The sequence below is a fragment of the Amphiura filiformis genome, unplaced genomic scaffold, assembly GCF_039555335.1.
Source record: "Amphiura filiformis unplaced genomic scaffold, Afil_fr2py scaffold_118, whole genome shotgun sequence".
Classification (NCBI taxonomy): Eukaryota; Metazoa; Echinodermata; class Ophiuroidea; order Amphilepidida; family Amphiuridae; genus Amphiura; species Amphiura filiformis.
In genome coordinates, this window is record NW_027305582.1 from 141,812 (window position 1) to 168,666 (window position 26,855).

The 26,855-nt window shown below is 36.4% G+C and overlaps 1 protein-coding gene across 2 annotated transcripts; it reads right to left on the reverse strand.

Annotated features, from left to right (window-relative positions):
- Positions 1-786: 786 nt before the first annotated feature.
- LOC140145028 (hydroxysteroid 11-beta-dehydrogenase 1-like protein) lies at positions 787-21,539 on the reverse strand. 2 transcript variants are annotated; one of them, XM_072166819.1, is made up of 5 exons: positions 21,362-21,538; positions 13,593-13,723; positions 12,268-12,565; positions 10,368-10,496; positions 787-3,118 (listed from the first exon to the last, which is right to left on the reverse strand). In XM_072166819.1, the coding sequence occupies exons 1-5, from the start codon at positions 21,435-21,437 to the stop codon at positions 2,871-2,873; spliced, it is 882 nt and encodes a 293-aa protein (XP_072022920.1). In that variant the 5' UTR covers positions 21,438-21,538; the 3' UTR covers positions 787-2,870. The 2 variants fall into 2 exon arrangements, with proteins under 2 accessions (XP_072022920.1, XP_072022919.1); XM_072166818.1 differs by lacking the exon at positions 787-3,118 and adding an exon at positions 7,116-9,366 and having other exon boundaries at positions 21,362-21,539.
- Between the last annotated feature and the right edge of the window lie 5,316 nt (positions 21,540-26,855).

Sequence of the window (26,855 nt, forward strand, 5' to 3'; positions counted from 1 at the left end):
ACTTTGCTGCTAGAGGAACTCAAACCCATAGCCTTCGCTGTAATAGTAACCATTGTCCGAATTAAGAAAATAAAAGGGGTTGTCCCACGGACAACTAGGTTGTAATTTCTGGTTGTCCACCAATGTTTTTGGTTGTCCGTAAGCTGCCACAATCTGAAACAACTACATGTGACTAATAAAGTTGAGTGAGTGTAGTCAATTTATGAACAATTACTCTTAAATATTTAACAATTCATCAGTTATGTCAGGTTTGAGCAAACGTAACATGCTGAAAAAGTGACCTTTGGCTGTAGATCTTTGGTTGTCCGCCGTACAACTAGAGCATTATTTTTGGTTGTCCGGTGCATGTTTAGGTTGTCCCGGGTGAACGGACAACCAAAATTTTGAACACTGATATTTAATGTAAATGATTAATGCATTGCTAATTCAACTGTATTGTGCCTTATTGCTCCAGAAATAAATTACTTAGCACAAGTAAATACAAGGTCTACAGGTGTTTATGTTTTGGTTGTCTGTATAGTTAAGGTGGTACTACACCCCTAGCCAATGTTGTGCTTATTTTTGCATTTTTCTCAAAAATTATAGCGCATTGGTGACAAGTAAGATATGTATATTATAGGGGCAAAGACTACAACTACTGCACTGAAAATTCAGCAACACAAGGCAAGTAGTTATTGGATTTATTGATCAAATATTGGTTTTCCCTCATTTTTGACTGTAACTCCACAACTGTTGTCTGTGTTGAAATAAAATTTCTAGTGCAGTAGTTGTAGTCCTTGCCCCTATATATAATATACATGTCTTACTTGTCACCAATGCACTATAATTTTTGAGAAAAGTGCAAAAATAGGCACAAAATTGAGCAGGGGTGTGGTACCCTCTATAGTAAAGCTGAATTTATACTCCATCGCTGAACAACAAGCGATTGGTTTCTAGACATTGAGTTAACGTGCTTTTTGTTGCGTCAGGAAAAGTGGGCTATCTCATTGGTCTAATACCAATTGTTCATCGCTCAGCGATGGAGTATATATTCAGCTATAATGATAGACAAAGATAAAAAGACTAGTTTGCGTCTGACGTCATCTGTCAATCAAACTCCAAGCACGGTTTCTTTACAAGTGTCATGATATGAGTTGCTGAACATGGCGGTAAAACCGGACGCCTTATTGTTAATTTTGCACCTTTTAACATACAAACCATCTCAAAAGTTAGGTCTTAATAGTAGGAAACTTTTTTTGGCGAAAGCACCATGTCCACAATGCCTAGAAAAGTTGCTTTTTGCCTTGTAAGAGTCGTAATTTTTCGCCATTCACTGCTATTCCTTTTCTCTGATCGGCACCAGCCAGATGAATCGACCTTCCTTATACGCCGCTATTAGCCAATCAAGGATCGTAGAGAATTTGATTGACAGTGACGTCAGACGCAAACTAGTCTTTTTATCTTTGTCTTTCATTATAAAGTGTGAGTGGGGATAATTTTTCAGGATTTTATCTCCTCTTTATTTTGGCTACATTATATTTGGTATAGCTTCAAATAGCGAGTGTTTGCTACAAGCATATCAGGGACTGTCTTGGATTTTTTCAGGAGAGCATTAAATAACTCTTCTGGAGCCTTCAAGGAGAGCTATTTAGAGCATTTACAATAGACTGTAAGGAGAGAATGGTCAACATAGAAGATTAAAGGAGAGCAGTCGAGAATGATTGCTCTTGCTCTCTTCAAAAGGCAGTCCCAGGCATATGCATGCACAATACAGCTGCTTCAACACATTGACGTCACTAACTCTGAAGATGAAAAAAATATATATGTGATGCGATCAAACAAAATATCAATATATTTCCTTGTTTCCTATTGTTTTGGAAACTCTTTAATTGCTGATATCTTCGGAACAGGTTGTTCAATTTCAATGGAGTTTTCTGCAAAATGCAGCTTTGTAAATGCCTCTTACTATCTTATAAGAAACTGAAAATATAATATTTCCGAGTTCCGACTGATTTTGCTTGATCGCATCACATATGTGACCATCCAGCACAACTGAGCCCTGAAGTCGCCAATCATCATTTTTGAGATATTCAACCAAAATATTCTGCTTGAAATTAGCTTTAAAATGATGTATATCATGTCTATAGTACTTGACATTTAAGTAGTGAAAAATCAATAAAACAGTCAATATATCCTTTGTTTCCTATTGTTTATTGTTAAGTTCAATGGAGCATATCTCAATCCCGGGATCTCAATAGTGGCACTGGCGACATCCGGGCTCAGTTGTGGAGGATGGTCACATATGTATGTCACTGTCTATGCACAAAATGTCAGTGCACATGATTGTCTGCTCAAGCAGTGGCGATGTGTGCATCAATGACAACGTAATCTGTTTCTTTTGCAAAGGCTTTCTGCAATTACCAATTCGGTGTATTATGATTAGCCGACTACACCAAGGGAATTAATTTATATAATAATTATATAAAAATAAATATTAAAATAAATTTATTTATAAGTACTGAAAATAACAACATAAATTCCACTATACGTAACTGATCATTATACAGTGTGTTGAGCAGTAACATAGCCAGGATGTTAGTGTGAGGGGGCAAAGCCAATTTTTCGTCCCCATTTGCCAATTTTTTGTCCCATTTTGAGTCATTTTAAGGGCACTTTCCTCTTTGTTGTCCCCATTTTATCCCTTTAAAATTTCCAGGGGGATTTTCCCCTAGCTCACCCTGGCTATGCCCCTGATGTTGAGAATGAATTTAACCATGAGATAAGACCTTGGTGACTTTTCACAGGAAAAAAAGTGTACCGACACTGAATATGATTCTGCCAAGTTAATCAAACACCTAAATAATGTGCATCAATGTTACATTACATTCTTATCATAGCCTTCCCTTTTCTACAGCATCATCTTTCATAGTTGACTCCATCATCCACTCCAGGACATTGGGAAGTAAATCTCGGACCATCATCGTAGGTCTTGTCATGATCCATGGAAAGTAAATTTCACGCTCCCTCAAGGTGGCGCCTTTCATGATCCTATTTGCGGTGTCCGAGGCAGGTGTGGTAAATAGGTCTACACTATACACATTCTTGGTGTATTTATGAGAACTTGCTGTGTCAATACTTCCTGTGGTCAAAAGATAAAAGAAACAAAGAAAAAGTAAATGTAACAATGACACCAGGCGCAGATCCAGCATGACCCCTATTTTCCAAACAATTCATCACCAAAACTTAATAATCGAAAAAGATAAATTAATTAGCAACTAGAATTACGCGGTTCTTAATTAAGGTGGCCCCCACACATAGGGTGTTTATAAATACAAATAATATGGAATATGCAAATAAGCTCATTAATATTCAGAAATTTGCAAATAATATGCACAAAACTATACAGCATATCAGGCCACCATTTCCAATCCACATACAAGTTTGATATAATATTGGATGGCTGAGCATGATACCATAACATATCGGATGAGTCATAAAAATATCAGACGAGCCAACGGCGAGTTCGATATTTGTATGACGAATCCGATATGTTATGGTATCATGCAAAATAAGCCATCCAATATTATCATTATTAGGTTTTCTTAACTTCTAATAACCCTGAAAACATAATGAAGTTGATCGACCTTTGCGATTAAACTGCAGAGTGGATTAATGAAAATGTATGCAAAATATGCAAATTTGCTCATTAACATTCATAAATATGCAAATAACATCACACAAAACTATACAGCACATCAGGCTACCATATCCAGTCACCAAACCAAATTTGAAGTTAATCAGTTATTGCGTTTCAGCTGCAGAGTGGATTAATGAAAATGTAGGCAAAATATGCAAATAAGCTCATTAATATTCATAAATATGCAAATAACATAACACAACACTATACAGCACATCAGGCCAACATATCCTATCACCATACTAAGTTTGATATAATATTGGATGGCTGAGCATGATACCATAACATATCAGATGAGTCATAAAAATATCGGACGAGTCAACGGCGATTTCGATATTTGTATGACGAATCCGATATGTTATGGTATCATGCAAAATAAGCCATCCAATATTATCATTATTAGGCTTTCTTAACTCCTAATAACCCTGAAGTTGATCGGTTAATATGATTAAGCTGCAGAGTGGATTAATGAAAATGTAGACCAAATATGCAAATAGGCTCATTAATATTCATAAATAGGCAAATAACATGACACAAAACTATATAGCACATCAAGCTACCATGACCAATCACCAAACCAAGTTTGATATAAAATTGGACGGATTGAGTGTGATACCTGAATTTATCGGTCTCGCTAGAGTTTTCAAATATCACGCTCGACTTCGTCTCGCGTGATATTTGAAAACTCTAGCAAGATCGATAAATTCAGGTATCATGCGAAAGTATCCGTCCAATTTTATCATTATTATGTCTTCAGAATCTTTTTTTGGTCAAAAACATGATTTTTAGTTTAAAAAAACATGATTTTTAGTAGAAAACATGATTTTTGGTAAAAAACATGACTTTGCTTAAAATTGTTATTTCTGCTCAAAATTTGATTTTGGTCAAATGGGATTTTTTTGTAAAAAATGTGAAATTGTGATTTTTGGTCAAAAATGAGATTTTTGGTCAAAAATGCGCATGTCATATTTACAACAACAAAAATTTTAATCACACCAAAAGAGACATACATGGTGCCTGAAGTATATGAACTATGCACTCTATGAAGAGGCTACAGATATGAAAAAAACCCTGAAGCTCCAGGCGACCGATACACAAATTTATCGGACAGCTAGGTTATGTACAAAGGTATAGGATGCAAGATTCTGAAGACAATAATGATATAATATTGGATGGCTGAGCATGATACCATAACATATCGGATGAGTCATAAAAATATCGGACGAGCCAACGGCGAGTTCGATATTTGTATGACGAATCCGATATGTTATGGTATCATGCGAAATAAGCCATCCAATATTATCATTATTAGGTTTTCTTAACTCCTAATAACCCTGAAAACATAATAATGAAGTTGATCGGTTATTGTGTTCAAGCTGCAGAGTGGATTAATGAAAATTTAGGCAAAATATGCAAATAAGCTCATTAATATGCATAAATATGCAGATAACATGACACAAAACTATACAGCACATCAGGCTATCATATCCTATCACCGTACCAGCGATCAGATTTTCAGAAAACTAATACAGTTCATACCACCAATTTGAGGTCATGCGCCAAACTCAATAGAATGCAGATTGTGGAGGGTGTGAATCATATTACAAAGACTATTGTACTCAGTTCCACTTGGATACACACTCTCTGTAATGTACAATTTCTTGTTTATGTAGTGTAAAAATATATACTGCGCCAATAAAGTATCCTTACACTTGGAAAAATAATCACAATTTCAAAACTGAACAGTATTGGGGTTAATTTGTTTTTTTAATGGATGCACTATCTAATCCTGCACATTATGACACCATATTGAATCAAATGTGACCTCAAGAAGTAAAGTTACAAGCAATTGAATAGACGAAGGTCCAGTTTTAAAAGTGACAAACTGTCCTATACAAGTATTTATGAATATTATCAATCATCTAGGTAGATCAAATAGTTGACTAAATTAAAATTCTATTCAACTGGACTTACTATTTATGATGGCTACGGTATCACGTCATATCCATGACGCATCATCAGGCCTCGACGACTCGTGTGTGACGTCACTTCTACCATCGTGACGTCACAGGTCAAGAATACAGAGCCAATTCAAGACCAGTCGGCCTGATGATGCGTCATGGATATGACGTGATACCGTAGCCATCATAAATAGTAAGTCCAGTTGAATAGAATTATAATTTAGTCAACTATCTGTCCTATACAAGGCGCAAAAAGATTCCAACAAGCGAAAAAAAGAGATAAAACAGTTTCTTCAATGAAGCATTATTTAAAGCAGTTTTTATTTCAGTTTTTGCTTCTCTGTACTTTTCATAACTTTCATTTTATTTGTCAGTTTTTTGTTTCAGTTTTCTTTTGTTCCTTTTGTTTTAAATTATAGCCTAACGCATAAACTAGCCATTCACCACTCTCAAACCAGATGTCTAGTCTGTGGAGTTTTGAATAGGCCAGTTTGTCACTTTTAAAACTGGACCTTTGTCTAATCAAATGCCTGTAACTTTGCTTCTTGAGGTCACATTGGATTCAATGTGGTGTCATAATGTGCAGGATTAGATAGTGCATTTATTAACCCCAACACTGACCCATGCTTTTTGATAACGGAAGTCAAAGAAGATCCGAATTTTTCAAGAAGAAGAATTTTTGACTTGGCACCCCGGGATTCGAACCTTTGACCCCCTGCATGCCAACCACACGATCGCGGACCGGTAGCTGCATGGGTTATTGCTGCCCGGCCAGCAATTCCGTGAGCATATCACACTTAGGGTGATTGCGTCAACGCAGACCCTGGGATTCATGCATGCGCAGAATTTTTCATCGTGGTATTTTGTGGTATTTACAGGTGTTAGGGTTAGAAGACACTCTAATCTGAAAAAATACATCTTACCTAACCCTAACACTGACCCATGCTTTTTGATATCGGAAGTTAGGGTTAGAAAAGCAAATTTTAAGGATACTTTATTGGCGCAGTATATTTAAGATCTGTGTGAGTCGATCTGATTTTCTCTGTCACATATTATATAGCAAAAACAAGCAAGGCAACTTTTTCATTGATCACTAATTTTGTAACTTCTAGATATGATTTTTAATAGTCAAATTTCTATTAGTTTCAGAAGGAAAAAAGACAAGAAAAACAAAAAGTTTGTTTTTTCTTCAAATTGAATAATCTCAATAATAAATCCAAGTGCATGCCTAAAAATTAAGTGTGACATGAAACTCAGAATCAACTTTCCCAGCCCTAACACAAAACTCAAAATGAGATCTAGTTTCAAATACAAATAGTATTATACACAATCCTTGTTCACAGTTTATTGCATAATAAAATATAAAATATTACATTTTGTACAAATATAGATATTGTTTTATAAAAGTTCATTTCGTATACAAATTGTAAAAAAAAATAACAATTTACATCGTCTATAAATAGTAAAACATGATTATACAAATATTTCAGGACGTAGAACATATGACTTGCCACAGCATAACGTACCTCTACTTTGTTAGACCTTGAGTTTGGAAGTGACCTGCAAAAAAAGCTTGATAAAGTGTGCATCTTTGGGCTATAAAGTCTCAAAAGGGCTGAAAAAAGTGTGGAAATTTGGAGTAACATAACATAACAAATCCTACAATTCAAGTAAATCAGGCATCTCTGAGATCATGTGCATACATATACAAGGGAATTTGTTGGCACATTTGTAGGTAACTTTTTTAAAGCACTTACGTCACTACCAAACTTGAGGTGCAAGAAAGTTTACAAATTTAACTATATAGTAAATTAATGAACAGAGGAAATTGGAACAGATGGGTGTGCATAGCATTTTATAACTGCAAAAAGAACTTTGCTGCTAGAGGGACTTGAACCCATAACCCTCGCTGTAATGGTAAATTAATGTATATGATAAATGCATTGCTAAGCCATGTGATAAAACCTTGATGTCTTTTCAATGGAAAAAATAGTGTATCCAAGATACTGTATATGACTCGGCATAAGCTGATTAAACTCCTAATTAATATGCATTAATAATAATATTACATTATATTCATATCATAGCCTTGAGTCATAAGGGCTCATATTGAAATACCCTACCACGCTTTCACACAGAAAGAAGGCAGGATTCCCCTCGCTATAAAGCTCGGTCATAAAACGGATGGATTATATGCATCAGTGATACCCTGCCTTTGAAGTGGTCCATGACGAATGGGAAGAAAACAAACTGACTATGGCTCATCGCACAACCCAGGAAAGCGCGCTCCTAATTTAAGTGGCTAATTGCAGTGTTATAATCACACAGGATTTTAACAATAGAAGGCTAGCAAAGGAAAGCTGCAGGATGGCGCACACCTTCCTGTGTAAGGGAATTTCAATATGAGCCCTAAATAAGCTGAGCTTGTCATTGGAGGGTGTGCTGCACAAAAGTGCCTCGGGTGCTCAAAAATTTCCCTTTTATCTAAGTAAAAAAAACATGGCTGCCTACAGGTTATGGTGGGTAGAGGTGGGCAGCATCTCCCTCAGCACTGGAGGGGGAGAAACTGCCTGATAGAAGATGCTTTGACCACTGTGGTTGGTAGCCAGTTCCAGATGGGTATGGTTCGGGTAAAGAACGAATACTTATAGGCGTTCAAACGAGATTGGATTTTCTGATAGCTTAAGATGTTGTTTGCTCTTCCTTGATGGGTGGCTGGTAAGACACAGGATGGAAATGGTATGTTCACCAGGCTAAAATGAATCGTATAAAACATCAAGCGCTGGTTGAGCAGCTTCCATGTGGCAAGGGATTCCCACTCCAGGTTTTTTAGCATATCAGTGACACTGGTTGTTCTCTCGTAGTTGTTACTGACAAATCTCGGCACTTGTCTCTGGATAGCTTCAATCCTGTTCACCTGATCTTGTTGGCCGGTTCCAAGCTGCTGAAGAGTATCCAAGCTTTGGCCAAACTAGGTCTTGGTAGGCACATGATTTTACATCAGGCAGGAAGAGGATGGCTAGAGTACTCTGAGTACTGGAGGTGGTATTTTGTATGTGTTTTTTCCAGTCCAAGTTGTTGTTGATATTTACACCCAAGTATTTGTGGTTTGTAGTGGATTCAATATGGTGGTCATCAACTTTGTTAGTGAAATTGAGAGGTTTGGTCTTGTGAGGTATTGTGAGTTTTTGACATTTAGTAGCGTTGAAAGACATTTGCCATTTTTCGGCCCACTTGAAAACCATGTGCAAGTCATCTTGAAGCTTGATTTGGTTGGCTATGTTTTTGACCTCAGTGTACAAAACTGAGTCATCAGTGAATAGACGTAGGGTACATTTCACATCAGTCACAACTCACAATGTCATTTATGTATATTAAAAAAAGGGTAGGTCCTAGGACTGAGCCTTGGGGACTCCAGACAGGCCAGAACTCCACAGGGATTGCATATCGTTGACAACTACACTATGTTCTCTCCCTGCTAGGAAGTCTTGGCCTTCCCTTTCCTTCTTTCATCCATCCCTGACATGATCAACCACTCCAGGACATTGGGAAGTAAATCTCTGACCATCATCGTAGGTCTTGTCATGATCCATGGAAAGTAAATTTCCCGCTCCCTCAAGGTGGCGCCTTTCATGATCCTATTTGCAGTGTCCGGGGCAGGTGTGGAATATCTGTCTGCACTCATAACATTCTTGGTGTTTTTATGAGAACTTGCTGTGTCAACTTTTCCTGTCAAAAGATAAAAGAAAAAATAGCGGTTCGCAAACCACACAATCCCCAGTAAAATGTAACCAATAAGTACCCATAATACCTAGTTTGTACCCATAATACCTAGTTTGAGGAATGTGCGACCTCTAGTCTCTGAGAAAACAGGCGGAAAGCAAAACCTACCCAAAATGGAATACATATATACACATACAGAAGGAATACACTATCGCAATATCTCCTCCATGGCTAAAGCCAGGTGGATAACAAAGAAAATGTAAATGTAAGAATGACACCAGGTGCAGATCCAGCGAGACCCCTATTTTTCAAACAAAATTTCTCCAAAAAAAACCCCATATTGAAAGTTGCTGCCTAATATGCAAGCTTTACCATTAGAGTGCCCCAAAATTAAAATGTTCAGATTTTCTGTGTTCCAAGTATGTGACCTGCTCTAACAAAACCAGGAACAAGTTACATTTTTGACATTTCATGATTTGAATAAAAATGTAAGCATGAGACAAGCACAACAAGCTTTAAAATGATACCAATTAAAACCCTAACACTGAACCCTGCTTTTTGATATTGGAAGTCAAAGATACGAAAAAGGAGAGAAGAAGAATTTTTCACTTGGCACCCCCGGGATTCGAACCTTTGACCCCCCGCATGCCAGCCACATGATCACGGACCGGTACCTACACAGGTTATCACTGCCCGGCCAGCGTCATCGCAGACCCTGGGATCCATGCGTGCGCAGAATTTTTCATCATGGTATTCTGTGGTATTTTTGAGTGTTAGGGTTAATAGCATCAATGAACAAGACAACTAGTGAAGTGGTATACTAGGTCATCTCTTCCTGAAAGCAAACGCTGAGGAAAATTATTGCATCAAAAAACAGCAGAGATGTAGACTCGAGTCGTGTGACTGTGTGACTTTCACTCGAGTCATTATTTTTGGGACTTGTGACTTGCAGCTTTTGCAAAATGACTTAACTTACTTGTGACTTAAATACAACCAAAATCCCTTACCTATAACACACAGAGTCACAGATATATCCATATTTTGCATAACAAATTCTTGACGTAAGGAACTGAAGAATCCATCTAAGGCAAACTTGCAGGCACAGTAGGGTGCTACAAGTGGGGCAGCCACTTTACCTAAAAAACAAACACAGAAATATTAATCACTTTATAGACAAGAGCATCAAGAATAAGTTTAACCCCATGAGAACTACCTGCCGATTGGCCAAAAAGAAGTTTTCATTATCAATCACACCAATCAGCAACATTGTTAGAAAAGTTTCACCACACAAAATAATTGGGGTGAATTATTTGCAAAGTTCCATTCTGATTGGTGATTAAAGTGAAGATATCATGTAATTGACCATCGACCAGTCAGAGGCAATGTTAGATCGGCAGGTAGTGCTCAGGGGGTTAAGTGGACATGACTTGAGGATATACAACTCTGGATACTTTCTGTCAGTCTACATTCACAAATTGGATGTTGCTGGTCAAGCGAAATGCACCCTCTACAAGGCCATCAAATTGACTTTTTACCCCGGCTGTGAGGGGCTCGGTCGCACAAGCACTCATTTGCCATTAACATCCCTGTATACATCCAGCTGCCATTTTTACCCCCGGGGGGGTACTCAAGTTTGGTTTTGGTAGGGACGTGCCGCTGAGAATTTAAAAGTGGACCCATAAATATACCAATTTTTCAAGAAATTTGGACCCATTGATATACCAAAAGTCAAAATTTTCGGCCGAATTTAACCCAAATTGTCTTAGTTTTTACAAATTTTCCCAAAATTTTGGGAAAATTTTGGCTAGATTAAGGAAAAATTGGGCTATTTTCCGAAAAAATTGAGAAAATTTTGAAAAAGGACCCACTCATATACCAAAATAGGCTTTGAAAAAGGGGTCATTGATATACCAAGAGGCTGAAAATGCTACCCATATTTGCGGCACATCCCCGTATGGTCATTTGTACTGAGTACCCCCCAGGTTTTTACCTGTGTACAGTGGCGGAACCAGGAATTTTTTTTCAAAGGGGCATGGGGGGGAAAGTGAATTTCAGGGGGGGGGGGGCAAAATCAACACATTTTAAGCAAAATTGCCGTAATTTTGGGTTTTTACTGGAGGGCAACAGAGGGGGAAAGAGTTCTGACTGGGGGGCAAGAGTTCTGACTTGGGGGCATTTGCCTCCCTCCCCCATGCCCCCTGTGGCACCGTCACTGCCTGTGTACGGCAGGTGGATCAGTATTTATTTTATAGCATTCATTGACATCTTTAGGTGAATAAATTGGGTCTAAATTTTACCAATATTTAGCTTTGAGAACTGCATCAAAATGTTTAAAAAGCTACATTTTCCACAAGTTTCAAGAAAAAAAAGTGACTGATTTGTTATTTTTGGGGTTGGTCAAGAAAGGGCAACCAAACATTTTTTTAGGCCTTATCAATCAATCAGCTCAACACTCTGAAAGCAGAGGTATTAAACACAGAGCACTGCAAAAGATTGAGTATAAATTCACGTTACAAATGTAATGGCACTAAAGGGCATTTCGTGATCCACAGCCTCATCTCTCCACTTTTTTAAAAAGTTGAGATTTTTATACCACTGGATACCTCTGGCTACATAATGTTTATGTACCAAATATTTCTTGCAGATCAATTCGTTTCGCAAAAATATCGCCAAATTTGAATTTCGTTCTGGTATACCAGAACGAAATTATAACAGTGGCCTATGGAGCAGTGTAATACACATATTAAATCATGCATAACTCGCAAACGCAAAATTGGAATCAACTCAAATTTTGGGAATAAGCTTTTTTCGTGGATATCTGCTGAAAAATGTCATAAAAAGAGGATGCTAGGATCACGAAATCCTCCTTTAAATAGACGTTGATCCACAAGCCTCAGCACACTTTACCTGCAAATGATGACACTACTGCTATACTACCATGGCTCTCATTCAGCATAGGGGTTGCATAAGTTGCTAGACTCACATAGGAATGGAAGTTGATATCCATCACCTGTTGGAGACGTTCCATGTCCCCATTCCATGGAGCCAAATAGTCATACGTGATATGGTTAAGAATGACATGGTCTATACCACCAAGCTTGGTTTTTGCTGCATCTATAAGCCGCTTGGTATCTTCTAGCTTGCCCATGTCTAAAGGAATGTAATGTGCATCTTGGGCTCCAAGTTCCTTACACTTGGCAACAACCTAGAATAACACATAATGGCAGATGTTGTATTAAGAAAATTTCCCCTTATCAAAGTGGTAGTAAGGGCCTGGGAGGTCCCTGGTGGGATGCAGGGGCAGAGCTCCTGTTGGGGCAGGGGGCAGTGTCTCCCACAAACTCCTGTATTTAAGCATTTTAAAACCTCACATGTAAAATCTGGCCATTTTGAAGGGTACAAAATAGTCAACTTTCTATTAAGGTGTGTTAATGATTTAACCATGGTCATATTTTGTAAATTAAGCTTGTGTTTGAGACTTTTTACCAACTTCAAACAAAATAATTCTCTTCACACTGAATAAATTAAAAAAATTCTTGTGACTGACAAATGTGGGGTTGTCTGTTCTTTAGCCAAAGATCTTTTGGACCTGTCACCATGGTAACCAAAAGACCATTCTTTTTTCAACTTTAACCCTAACTCTACCAGTGGTTTTTTGCTATCGGAAGAGAAAGAAGAAACAAAAAAGGAGAGAAGGTGAAGAAAGAAGTCACTTGGTACCCCCATGATTCAAACCCGGGACCCCTCGCATGCCACGCACATGATCACCGACATGTAGCTGCCGAGGTTTGCTGCCCCGGCAGCAATTCCTGGGTATATGCAACTTAGGCTGATTGCGTTATCAAGTCACATGGAATGCATGCACGCAGAGTGGTTTTAATAGTGAGCTTTAGTGAGACTCAGTTGTCAACTTCGATTCTGCACAACTTCTCATTACCAGTAGGTTACTTGTTTTATATAATGAAGCCATTTGAAGAAAGTTAGAGAGCTCTACATAATAGCAAGTCAATACTAGTCTAGGCTTGTATGGGCATCTTTTTCTCATCCCAAAGACCTTGCTCCATGATTCAGGGCCATAATAAGTCCATCTCTCACACAAAACCCTCATTTCTTTACATTTTCTATCACATAAATCCTTTACTTTGAAAGCCTCAGCCTTAAAATGTCATATATAAAGTACTACTACCCCACCCCTGATGACTACAATATATAAAATACAGTTTGGTACAAACCTTTTGAAGTACATGCTCTCTCCTTGCTGTGATTAGCACTTTAGCACCAAGTTGTGAATACTGGTATGCTAGTTGTTCGCCTATTCCTGCACTGGCCCCAGTTATTACAACACGTTTGCCTCGTACCTCCTCTGCAAAAAAATTTCAAATATACATTTTAGGTGATATGATTTTGTTTATAGATGGCAAACCAAGATGCAAGCATATTAAACAGTTCTTCTTATCATGTCCACAGACTGGACATATGTCTTAGCAGTATCATTGTTCTCTGCGGTCCTCAGCTTTGCATTCTTGTTCCAATACTTGTATGACGAGGTGCATTTTAATTTTTCATTAAACCATGCCATTTTATATATCAAATTAAAGCCCTTGAAAAAAGAAAGTCAAAACTGAAAACCGTTTTGTCATAGCACTTTCATCAAAGCTGTTCAGCCAATATTGCGAAGAGAAATTTAGAAGTTTGGTAAAATAGTGAAGAAATTATAAAAGTCAGGAAATTGTTTCAAATCATATTGATTACCTTCCTGCAGGAGTTACTAAGGGTATACGATGTATTGTTGGTCGAAGCAGCAAAAAAAAAATGTAGTTCACAGCATCTTGCGAATGGTGAGCTTTAGCAAAAATTGCATTGCTCAATTCATAGCGAGCGTGTAGGAGAATTCAAATATCACAGACATACTTTTGTAGGTCCTGTGGTTCTTGAGTTATGTTGTAAAGAGGGCTGACACAACAACACTTTTGTAAAACGTACATAACTCATTAACAACAATAAATTAAGCAAGTTTTCAAAGTAGGCTATATGATTTGTAGAATTAACTTTCGCAAACACCAAAGTGTTATTTTTCAATAATATATTGATTCAGATAATGGAAATCTTTTTTTTTTGGCTGCTTCGACCAACAATACCTCATATACCCTTTCACAGTGAATGCATAGGGCATACACATGAAGCTGTCATCATAAAAGGAGTAACCATGACAGCTGCTCGATTTTTATGAGTTTTGAAAGAATCCTATCCGAATCTTGATTCATAATTCGCAATTACTGATCCACTGACTAATTATTTCATGTAGTAAATGGATACTGAAATCTTGATCCGTCAAGTATGGTAACAGCAGTCTCATAGAGCAGCTTTTCATGAAATATGGAGCTGTTATTAAAATCTCTTTGGAAATACATGTGTGATTCTCATGTCACACAAATAAACTATATATATATGGTTCAAGTGAAGTTTAGACAAATATTTATGTAGGTTTCCTTAAGGGCTCAGATAGTTGTGATGTTTTCACATATTTTTTTTTCTCTGGCACATCATCAGACATATCGAATTGCATTTTGAATACAAGGAACAGTGGCATACCGTGGCCGCTCCTACCCCGGGGGGCTGAAGAAAATTAAATTTTGCCGCCCCTTCCTCAACAGCCCGAAAAGGTTGACCCCATTTATGCTGTATTCTGTTGCAAAAATAAGACAAAGCAATGTTGGGTACCATATTGCGGAATCTGTTGTGGTTGATTGCTTATGTCATGCTTATGTTTACTAGCGTTACTCCACCAATTATGCAAGAGAATGTCTCCATTGCACGCACTATAAACTATACACAAAATCATAACACATGTTCCTGGTGAAGGGAGTTACCAAAACCATAAGATCAGCGACCTTCGGAAGCTTGCAATATTTTTACGGGGATGAGATAATGTTGAGATAATGTTGAACAAAAATTAGGTGAAGAGTTAGAAGACCTAATCTGGTTTTATCGTTTTTGAAGGTTTTTTTCATCTGTGGTATTTTTGCTGTTCTTTATGGTCGTGGAGCGACTTTACCAGGTTTGCAAAATTGCAACATTATTTTTCAATGGCCATGCTCATTCCTCGCGGTAAAAGTATAGGCCTATACCCTTTTTTCAAATGCTATGATCCTGCTTCGTGCATATAATTATATTTGCTAAATTGCCCTCAAACTCTGCCCTCGAGCGTGACATGTGATCGTCTGGGGGCTTTATAGCCGAGATTTGATGACAATGACAGAAGTTGTAGATTCGCTACGCAAATACAAATATTGCATCGCAAAATGATACGCATTTGACTGAAAAAAAAATTGACTGAATTCGAACCCTGCACGCATCCTATGTGATCATTCAATCAATTGTCATTGACAATAATAAATATAGGCACTGGAATGAAATAGCAATTTTCTTTGTTTTACCTTACTTGTTGGCTCGAAATTAAAAGGGGACATGTGATCAATGAAAACTAACATTTTGTGGAAAACAAAATAAGCCAAGAATCTATACGATATATTCTTATTCTAATCTATTTCATATTATAACATTTTATTACAAAAAAGATTAGCATTTCTTTGCCATAAAATGTTAGCTTTTACTGCCAGATATATCCCCTTTTATTTTTGAGCCAAACAACTAAGGCATTACTCGAGAACTCTAGCTTCGAATTTGCACACAATAGTTATGCATTCGATGCTAGAGTGCGTTGCTATCATTTTTCTGTTGGACAGCGGTGCATTTTTTTTGCACCGGTGGTTATTTATTCTGTTAATGTTGAAATTTGGATGAAAGTTATTTCGATGAGTCAAGGTGTATCTTTTGAACAAGATTTGCCTATAGGGGCCACAACTTATAAGTTCCCCTCTAAATACTTTATAAAATAAATCGAAAAATATTTGACGAAATGCAAACCTGTAAAAAGATATGGATAGCCTTATTTGTTTTACACATGTGGACCAAATTTCAGCGCCACACGTCATTTTGTGCAGTCACAATGGTTCATTATGTAAAAAAAAAGAGACCGTTTTAAACAGTGCTAAAAGTTGCATCTGAGTCCATAGGACTCAATTCTCAAACAATACAGTAGGCCAGGGATATTCATGTGTTTGTAAAAGAAAACTAATAATCTTTGGTATTCTTCTTCTTCTTTTTCAAAAGCAAAGCAGATGTTTAATTTGTTTCTTTTTAATGATAAATGGCTGAGATGTTAAAAATGAGGTTGACCACCTTATCAATGAAAACACAACACTGCAAGAGCTAACCCGAGCAATCCAACATGGAACAACATGGACCAGCAACAGGTCCAGAATTTAATAAACAGCATGCGGTGACGTTACAATGCACTTGTCAACAGTGTAGGAGGACACATCCCCTGTAGACTAAACATCTAGACTTTAAGTTTTATTTCCATTACAAACACATGGACAGGCCTAACATACTGTATTGTTTGACAATTGACTCCTATGAACTCAGGTGCAATTTTTAAAACTCCCTCTTTTTTTACATAATGAACCATTGTGACCAAACGCAATGATGTGTGACACTACAAATTGGCCCAGATTTGTAAAACAAATAAGGTTACTCATAACTTTTTACAATTTTACATTTCGTTACATAATTTTCGATTTATTTTAAAAAGCATTAGGGGGAACTTATAAGTTGTGCATCCTATATTTTGGACAGTCTAAAATTTTGCTGAAGTGTAATTTTAGCAAAATTTTTGATGCAATCACCTTTTGTGATCTTTCTGTGTTTTCTTCTGAGCTTCCATTGCTTTACAGTGTCATGCTTCTGCGAATCAGATTAGATTTTGAATGCAATGGTCTCCTACATGTATGTAGCCTAGAATGTGAAGCTATCGGTGAGCAAATTCTTGGCTAGACTTCTCGAGCAACTAAGGCAAAGCAAAGAAAATTGGAATTTACAACCAGTGACGATGGCAGGACTAGGTAGGTATGAGAGGCAAACCTTAGTTAACACATTTGCTAGTCAGCCAAATTTGCCTAGACCGGGGCCCAAACACAATACATATTTACATAGAAATTTCAAACTTTTTCAAGAACAGGCCGGTCAAGGAAATATGTTTTCTATACTTCACTTGACCCAAATAATCAATTAAATGACATTAAACCCAACATACAGGTATAGTCAAGAACAATACAACAATAATCTAGTTCTACAAAATACTAATTAATACTGTCTTACATGTATATGGCAAGAGATACAAAGCTAACAGGGAAAACATAATCAATTATCTACATTTCCACGATGTTCAAAAGCTGATTTAACAAAATTGATAACAGGCTTTATGATATCATATTCATTTGCACTCATAATCAGCTTGAAAATTTCTGAATCAGAAGATGAGTCTATATCGACAAATTCCTTCAATGACTTAAATAAGCTATAAAATGAACATTTCATAACAAAATGAAATTCATCTTCCACTTCGTTTCTATCACAAAGCTTACAAAGTCTTTCTTCAGGGATTACCTTGGGAGATAGATATCGTCCCTTCTCTATCATCAGCATATGTGCACTAACTCTGAGTTTACAAAATGGAGTTCGTGATGAACGGCTAAACATTAAAACGTAATTTTCCATTTGGAATGACTTGTTAAAAATACAGTAAGTTCTAAGTTTAGACTGAAATGTATTAATTTGAGTGATCCAAAGTGAACTGTAAACATTCTGTAAACTAGAATCAATAATATCCTTAAAATTACTACACATAATAATATTAGGTTTATCCCAAATATCAAGTCTGTTAATCAGTGCTAAAATATTATACCAGTTGACCATGAGAAGATATTACTTGATATTAATCTTCTATTATCAGTGAGTGCTGAAATAACAAAAGATTGATCACCTTTCATACACTTAATATTAAGTTTCCACCAATATCTAACAGAAAGACAAAGCATGACAATTAGAATAGGAAAACTACCTAATTCACCTCGGACGGCATTGTTGGTTGCTTTTTTATAAACACCCAAAATAATTTTACAAACTTTGACATGTAAAGTTTCACCAGGTAGTTTATCACACTTAGTGAGAAAATTTGAATCATTTAATTTATTTAACAAATATGGGGCCCAGACTTCGCAACCATAGGTAATAATAGGCAGAACAAGTGTATTAAGTATTATAATTTAAAATAAGCTTTCAAAGTTTTATCTTTAAGGGCTGGGGTATGAACATTTGGACAGTATTTATTGTGGGACATTGGAGCACATCAGCCATGTCGAAATGCATTCTGAATACGAAGAATGTCCTTCTGATATCAAATAATTTTTTTGAAATTAGCAATTTAATACACATTTTATGGCAAATCATTAAAATTGATATTTTTGATATTTAACAGTACTTGAAGTAAACTTTATAAATCTGATGATTTATACTTAAAGTGTATACATGTAGGTGGGATGAAAAGCCGACGATCAATTGAAAATTTTGACCTTTTGTATTGAAGATATGGATTTTTTTCCCAAAACACCAAAAAAAATTAGGTCTTTTTGGGAAAAAATCCATATCTTCAATATGAAAGGTCAAAATTTTCAATTGACCGTCGGCTTTTCAAATGCTACATACACTTTAAGAATATATCATTAGATTTATATAATTTACTTTGAGGACTGTTATATATCAAAATTTGAAAAATATCAAATTTTTATAATTTGTCATAAAATTTGTATTATATTGTGATTTTCAAAAATGAAAATTATTTGATATCAGAAAGACATGCTTCAGATTCAGAATGCAATTCGATAGGTCTGAGGTGCTCTCATGTCCCACAAAAATACTGTCGAAACGCACAAATAAACGCTCATTTTAGATCCCTTAAGTCTACTCATAGATTTTGTAAAAGAACCAAATGGAACACTATACCCAAATAACAATATTCATTTGTGATATCTAAATCATGATTGTCATATTTAAAATTATGAGAGTTGAGCAGTATATCATTTTTTATGGAGATGAGACACTCACACGTGGAATTTTAGAGGATTTTGATAGCAGTTCCATTAAAAAAGCTGCTATCATCATGAGACTAAGATCTATAAACACCCCCGAAATACTGTTTTGGGGAATTTTGCTAGCAGAATCTTTTTGATGACAAGATGTAACTTTGCTACGGAAAGTGCTACATGTATGACAAAAAGGTTTTCAGTTTTGGCTTTCTTTAGTCATGGGCTTTACTTTGATATATAAAATGATGCAGTTTGATGACAAATTTGAATTCACCTAGCATACCTAGACTAGGTTCCCTAGTACTACCAGACATTAACACCTTTAATGCCAATTTGCGATGCGTTGCTTTGTGATGCCGATATATTGATTACTTTTTGCCGCAACTTGTCGCATTTCCAAGTAAAAATGTATTTAACTTCATTGCGATATCGCAATGCATTAGTTTGCAGTACGATGCAGTGCGGCAACGCACCGAATACCGTATCACAAAGTAACGCATCGCAAATGCTGTGGTAGTATGAACGGACGGACCTTTAGTTGTTCTGCTCAAAATTAATAGGGGATATATCTGACAGTAAAAGCTAAAATTTTTATGGCAAAGAAATACTAATCTATTTTGTATGAAAATGTTATAGGCCTAAATATAATTTATTAAAAGGGCATTTCGTGAGGCAAAAAAAAAAAGATTGTTTGCTTGTCCTCCTCAACTTTTTCAGAGTTGGGTCGGTCGGTCGGGAAACGTTTCTTTTTCTTTCTTTTTTTTTTTCGATTGCACTCCCAAGATCCTACCCCATGTCCCTCTCTATCATCGATCTCATTTCCTACACTTGTCTTACTTTCTGCCACTTTAATACACCTCAAACGAACTATTCCTTTGACCTCCACATTATCCTCATTACCGTTGTATACCTCAAATAGTGTGGAATTAATTGGAATGCTGCAAACCCGGTCAAATAAAACTTTAATACCGTTTTGTTGAAAAGTAGTACTAAAAAAAATATTTAAAAAAAATTTCGCACAGTCACAAATATGGGTCGGTCGGTCGGTAAAAGTTTTTAAAAACTTTTTTATCCTCGGGTGGTAAATTACGGTCAGTCGCTGGAGGACAAGCAAACAATCTTTTTTTTTTGGCCTGATCCACAACCTCATCCCCCTACTTTTCTCAAAAAAAGTTGAGATTTGTATACTACTGAAACCTCTGACTACGTAATGTTTATGTACCAAATATTTCTTGCAGATTAATTCATTTAGCAAAAATATCGTCATATTTGAATTTCGTTCTGGTATACCAGAACGAAATTACAACAGTGGCCTATGTTCCAAACAACGTAAAAAACAACGAAATAGAACACACATTTTCGTGACATTTTCTACAGCTGTCAAATCGCACGTGTGCTGTGATTTGAAAGCATGCACATGATGCAGTCGGGTCATGTTCAGGTCAGCGGTGTACTATACGGTACGGTTCCTGTGTGTTAATGTACGGCGGTATGAGTGCAAAGGTCACGGCTCGACAACAGCCAACGGCTCGGCAGCCAATCAGAGCCAAAATGCGTTTCAACGCAATTAATACGCTGATGTATGATACGCGTCAAAGGTTTTCTGCATTTTAGTATAGGATCACGAAATCCTCCTTTTAATAACTTGACATGATAAGTTTAAATTTAAAGGAGGATTTCGTGATCCTAGCATCCTCTTTTTATGACATTTTTCAGTACATATCCACAAAAAAAGCCTATTCCCAAAATTTCAGTTGATTCCGATTTTGCGTTTGCGAGTTATGCATGATTATGTGTATTACACTGCTCCATATGGCATAGCCATAGACAATAATGCGTCGAAATTCAAATTTCACGATATCTTTGCAAAACGAATTAATCTGCAAGAAATATTTTGTACATAAACATTATGTAGCCAGAGGTTTCCAGTGATATAAAAATCTCAACTTTTTTGAGAAAAGTGGGGGATGAGGCTGTGGATCACGAAATGCCCTTTAAGTTTTTTATATGTTTACCTGGATCAAATGGATCATAGTATTGATAAGCAATATACACTGCTAGTAAAATAAGGATAATCTTCAGCTTGGCCATGGTGATGAAATTTCAGAACGACCACTGACACGATATAAATTTGATCAAGATAAGCTTACTCATTTACTTGCCTTGCATGCACAGTAAACAAAAGAACTAACGTGCGGTATTGGCATTCGTTAAGTAAACGTTACTTTTAATTGATTACAGGGCGCACAACGTTATAATAAATCGCACATTGATGATGCATAATAACTGCTACGTAAAAAAATGTTTTAAAAAATGACAATTTAGCCAAAATAAGCCAAAAAAAAAACCCAGCAAACAACAACAAACTTACAAAAATTACTAAAAAACATCAAATACCGTATGATCTTTGTCCCACTCCCTACAAAAATGAAAAAATGATTACCTATTCGAATGATAGGCCTATAGGCCCTAAGTGCGAAATACTCTGGGAAAACTTAGCCTAGGTCTAGATGCTAGTAATGTCGTGTTCAAGCTTGTGCATATTTTAACTTTAAATCATCTGTAGATGTCAATTCTGGTTGAAAGTAGGATGGAGTTTGGTGTAAAATTCTACAGAATTAACTACAATCGCCGTGCGCCCTTTCAAAATTCATGAAAGAAATTTGAAAATGTGCACGAAGCGCGGAACATCGCGGCTTTTCTTCAAGGAATTTGCCCCTTCCCAAGGAAAAAGCCTACGAAATTTTGGTTGAAATGAAGACTGAAGTTGAAATCAGTTGAAATGAAGTTAAAATTAGGTTGATATCATGAGGTTGAAGCTAAAAAGTAATGTTGAAATCTGGTTAAAATTGGGTTGATATCAGGTTGATATCGGGTAGAAATGAAACGCAAGGTTGAAATCGGGTTGAAAGTGGGTTGAAGTCCGGGGTTGAAGTTAGGTTGAAGCTTCAACGTTGATTCACCGTTGAAATCGGCTTGAAATCCGGTTGAAATTAGGTTGATATCAGGGTTGAAATCGCCGGTTGAAATTAGGTAGCTTCAACGTTGATTCAACGTTGATTCAACGTTGACGAAAGGTTCATGTCAACTTTCACTCAACCTGATTTCAACGTTGATACCCCATACATCAACGTTGATTCAACGTTGATGTGCAACCGGAAAATGGGGTAACTTCGGTCAGCGAGTAACTTTGGTCGGTCAAATATATTTTTTTAAATGGTCATATTTTCGTACAGCAATATTGTTTTTAGTCATATTTTGTGTAAATTTGTTAAGAAATATATTTGGAAGAAATAGTAGTCGCTCATGTACAATTTCCTAAAAATTTACGAAAAAAATCAGGATTTTTGACCAAAAATGAGCATTTTTTTACATTTTATTCAGAAAAAAATAAAAATCGATATTTATATTTGTGAGCAAGGATGTGTGCTTGATTAATTTTGCAAGGGGTCAAATGTCACAAAAAAAAAAAAAACTTGCCCTACAGCAGCACTCGCCGTACGCCAGAGTTTCTAGAATGCTGCTAAAATAAGAAAATTTTTAATGCTAATTTATTGCACATTCTAGGGAAGCGTGGTTACCTTTATGAAATCGCCGAGTGGGAGGCCCGGGTGAGGCACTCTCTATCTGAAATGGCAGGGATCATGAGGGATGTGACTCGGCCATGTTAAAAGTAGGGGGCATTCAGGTCAAATGTACAATTACAAAAATATGGGGTCATTCAGAGATCACACCACTAAATCAGGTCCTACCCTATCTGACTGAAGAAATAACAACCAGTGTTTTTATTCGCTGACCATACCAGATGCATTTTAATGGAAAAAAGTTTGAAATGAAGGCAGATGTGCCTATTTTTAGGTGATAGTTGTGCTCTTTGGATGTTTTTCTTATCATCCAAGCATAAAATAATAAAAAATATTACAATTCTGACATTTTAGGTAGATTTTTTTAGTTCCATGCACCAAATGACGTCACAGCATAGAGGCGCTTAGATGTACTAAGCTTTGGTATGGTTTACATCATGTTCAATGCACCACTACGAAAATTCGAGCCACTCAACTACCAAAATAATGGTGGTTTTAGGGTAGAATATATCACAATCTTTAAGAAAATTTTGTTTTGAATGCTCAAGCACGTTCTAACCGCATGAGAAAATGACGATTTCTTAGGTACCTCTTAACACATAAAAGAATAGGAACTTGATTTAGTGGTGTGACCCCTTAAGACCGAGTTCGGTTATAGGCCTGGCAGTTGCAGTAACGGTCTGATTTCAATTTTGTGTTTTTTCAGTTGTGTGACCATCATGGTATCATGGATGGAGTAAAAGAAGGCACCCTTCAAGCATTTTTGACTATTTACAAGCAAGATTAATCAAGAAAAACAGCCAACAAGAAAAGCCTTTAAAAAGGGATGCTGGGTTTCATTAGTAATTTCAACTACATGGCATTGCCTACTTGACAATAGATCTGGATATATAAACATTTGTCTCAACTTTTACATGTGTCCTGTGACTAAATTAAAAACATCTGAAAGGTTGAGAAGCAAAAACATAGGCCCTGCCTGATTATCATATCTTAATGTTGCTATCTTCAGTAGATAGCGCATGATTAACAATGCACATACTGCATCAATGTGACTCAGATATATATTTAAAATTATTTCACTTTTAATTGGTCAAGATATGCTAAGAAAGACTGAATATCATGTAAAATGATCTTTTAAAACAATTTTTGCTCCCTTAAGGGATCACACAACTAAATCAGGTCCTACCCTATCTGACTGAAGAAATAACAGCCAGTGTTTTTATTCGCTGACCATACCAGGTGCATTTTAATGGGAGAAAAAGTTTGAAATGAAGGCTGGTGTGCCTATTTTTTGGTGATAGTTGTGCTCTTTGGATGTTTTTCTTATCATCCAAGCATAAAATATATAATAAAAAAATATTACAATTCTGACATTTTAGGAAGATTTTTATTTCCATGCACTAAATGACGTCACAGCATAGAGGCGCTGAGATGTAGTGGAAAAAAGTTTGAAATGAAGGCTGATGTGCCTATTTTTTGGTGAGAGTTGTGCTCTTTGGATGTTTTTCTTATCATCCATGCATTAAATATAAAAACATCTTACAATTCTTACATTTTACGAGGATTTTTTATTTCCATGCACTAAATGACGTCACAGCATAGAGGCGCTGAGATGTAGTGGAAAAAAAGTTTGAAAATGAAGGCTGATGTGCCTATTTTTTGGTGATAGTTGTGCTCTTTGGATGTTTTTCTTATCATCCGAGCATAAAATTAAAAAAAATATTACAATAATATTCTGACATTTTAGGAAGATTTTTAGTTCCATGCACTAAATGACGTCACAGCATAGAGTCGCTGAGATGTAGGCTTTGGTATGGTTTACATCATGTTCAATGCACCACTGCGAAAAATCGAGCCACTCAACTACCAAAATAATGGTGGTTTTAGGGTACAATATATCACAATTGTTGACGGGTGGGGTTCCCTATCAACGTGCATGGGTTCATCAGGCAAAGAAGATAGCCGACACAAGATATATATTATACATCTTTTAATGAAGAAACCATTCTTGTTAGTAGAGAGGCTCATTGGTATGAGTGTGTTCAGTCCTGAGATCAGAGATCGACTGCCCACTAGATCTTCTAAGCAGCCCCAACTCCCTGGGCGTTTCCAAACTAAGTTTATATTATTATTTTCTCATTAATATGATAAGAGGCCACTTAAGATGATTGTTGGTAAACACATTATCATGATCACTGAGCCTATTTCTATGGATGCTTTGGGAGGTCTTCCTACCTCTTTGCTCATATCATGAGGGATCACGACTGGATGTTTAGACTGATCTTAAGTGATCATTCATATGATAATGAAGTGGTTAGCACTACTGGCCTTCTTAGTTTGTCCACTTAGCATGTTGGTGCTACCTAGCAAGCTTATCAATTATTCATGACTCTTAATCTGTTTATGATTTGGGTCTTCATTTGGTAATTAGTACCATGATTCCTAAGACAATGGAATCATGATACCAATTAATAGTCAGCCCATTTCTGGTCTCTTACACAATCTTTAAGAAAATTTTTGTTTTGAATGCTCAAGCACGTTCTAACCGCATGAGAAAATGACGATTTCTTAGGTACCTCTTAACACATAAAAGAATAGGAACTTGATTTAGTGGTGTGACCCCTTAAGACCGAGTTCGGTTATAGGCCTGGCAGTTGCAGTAACGGTCTGATTTCAATTTTGTGTTTTTTCAGTTGTGTGACCATCATGGTATCATGGATGGAGTAAAAGAAGGCACCTTCAAGCATTTTTGACTATTTACAAGCAAGATTAATCAAAAAACAGCCAACAAGAAAAGCCTTTAAATAGGGATGCTGGGTTTCATTAGTAATTTCAACTACATGGCATTGCCTACTTGACAATAGATCTGGATATATAAACATTTGTCTCAACTTTTACATGTGTCCTGTGACTAAATTAAAAACATCTGACAGGTTGAGAAGCAAAAACATAGGCCCTGCCTGATTATCATATCTTAATGTTGCTATCTTCAGTAGATAGCGCATGATTAGCAATGCACATACTGCATCAATGTGACTCAGATATATATTTAAAATTATTTCACTTTTAATTGGTCAAGATATGCTAAGAAAGACTGAATATCATGTAAAATGATCTTTTAAAACAATTTTTGCTCCTTAAGGGATCACACAACTAAATCAGGTCCTACCCTATCTGACTGAAGAAATAACAGCCAGTGTTTTTATTCGCTGACCATATACCAGGTGCATTTTAATGGAAAAAAAGTTTGAAATGAAGGCTGGTGTGCCTATTTTTTGGTGATAGTTGTGCTCTTTGGATGTTTTTCTTATCATCCAAGCATAAAATAATAAAAAAATTTTACAATTCTGACATTTTAGGAAAATTTTTTATTTCCATGCACTAAATGACGTCACAGCATAGAGGCGCTGAGATGTAGTGGAAAAAAGTTTGAAATGAAGGCTGATGTGCCTATTTTTTGGTGAGAGTTGTGCTCTTTGGATGTTTTTCTTATCATCCAAGCATAAAATAAAAAAATATTACAATTCTAACATTTTAGGAAGATTTTTTATTTCCATGCACTAAATGACGTCACAGCATAGAGGCGCTGAGATGTAGTGGAAAAAAAGTTTGAAATGAAGGCTGATGTGCCTATTTTTTGGTGATAGTTGTGCTCTTTGGATGTTTTTCTTATCATCCGAGCATAAAATTAAAAAAATATTACAATAATATTCTGACATTTTAGGAAGATTTTTAGTTCCATGCACTAAATGACGTCACAGCATAGAGTCGCTGAGATGTAGGCTTTGGTATGGTTTACATCATGTTCAATGCACCACTGCGAAAAATCGAGCCACTCAACTACCAAAATAATGGTGGTTTTAGGGTACAATATATCACAATCTTTTAGAAATTTTTTGTTTTGGATGCCCTAGCACGTTCTAAC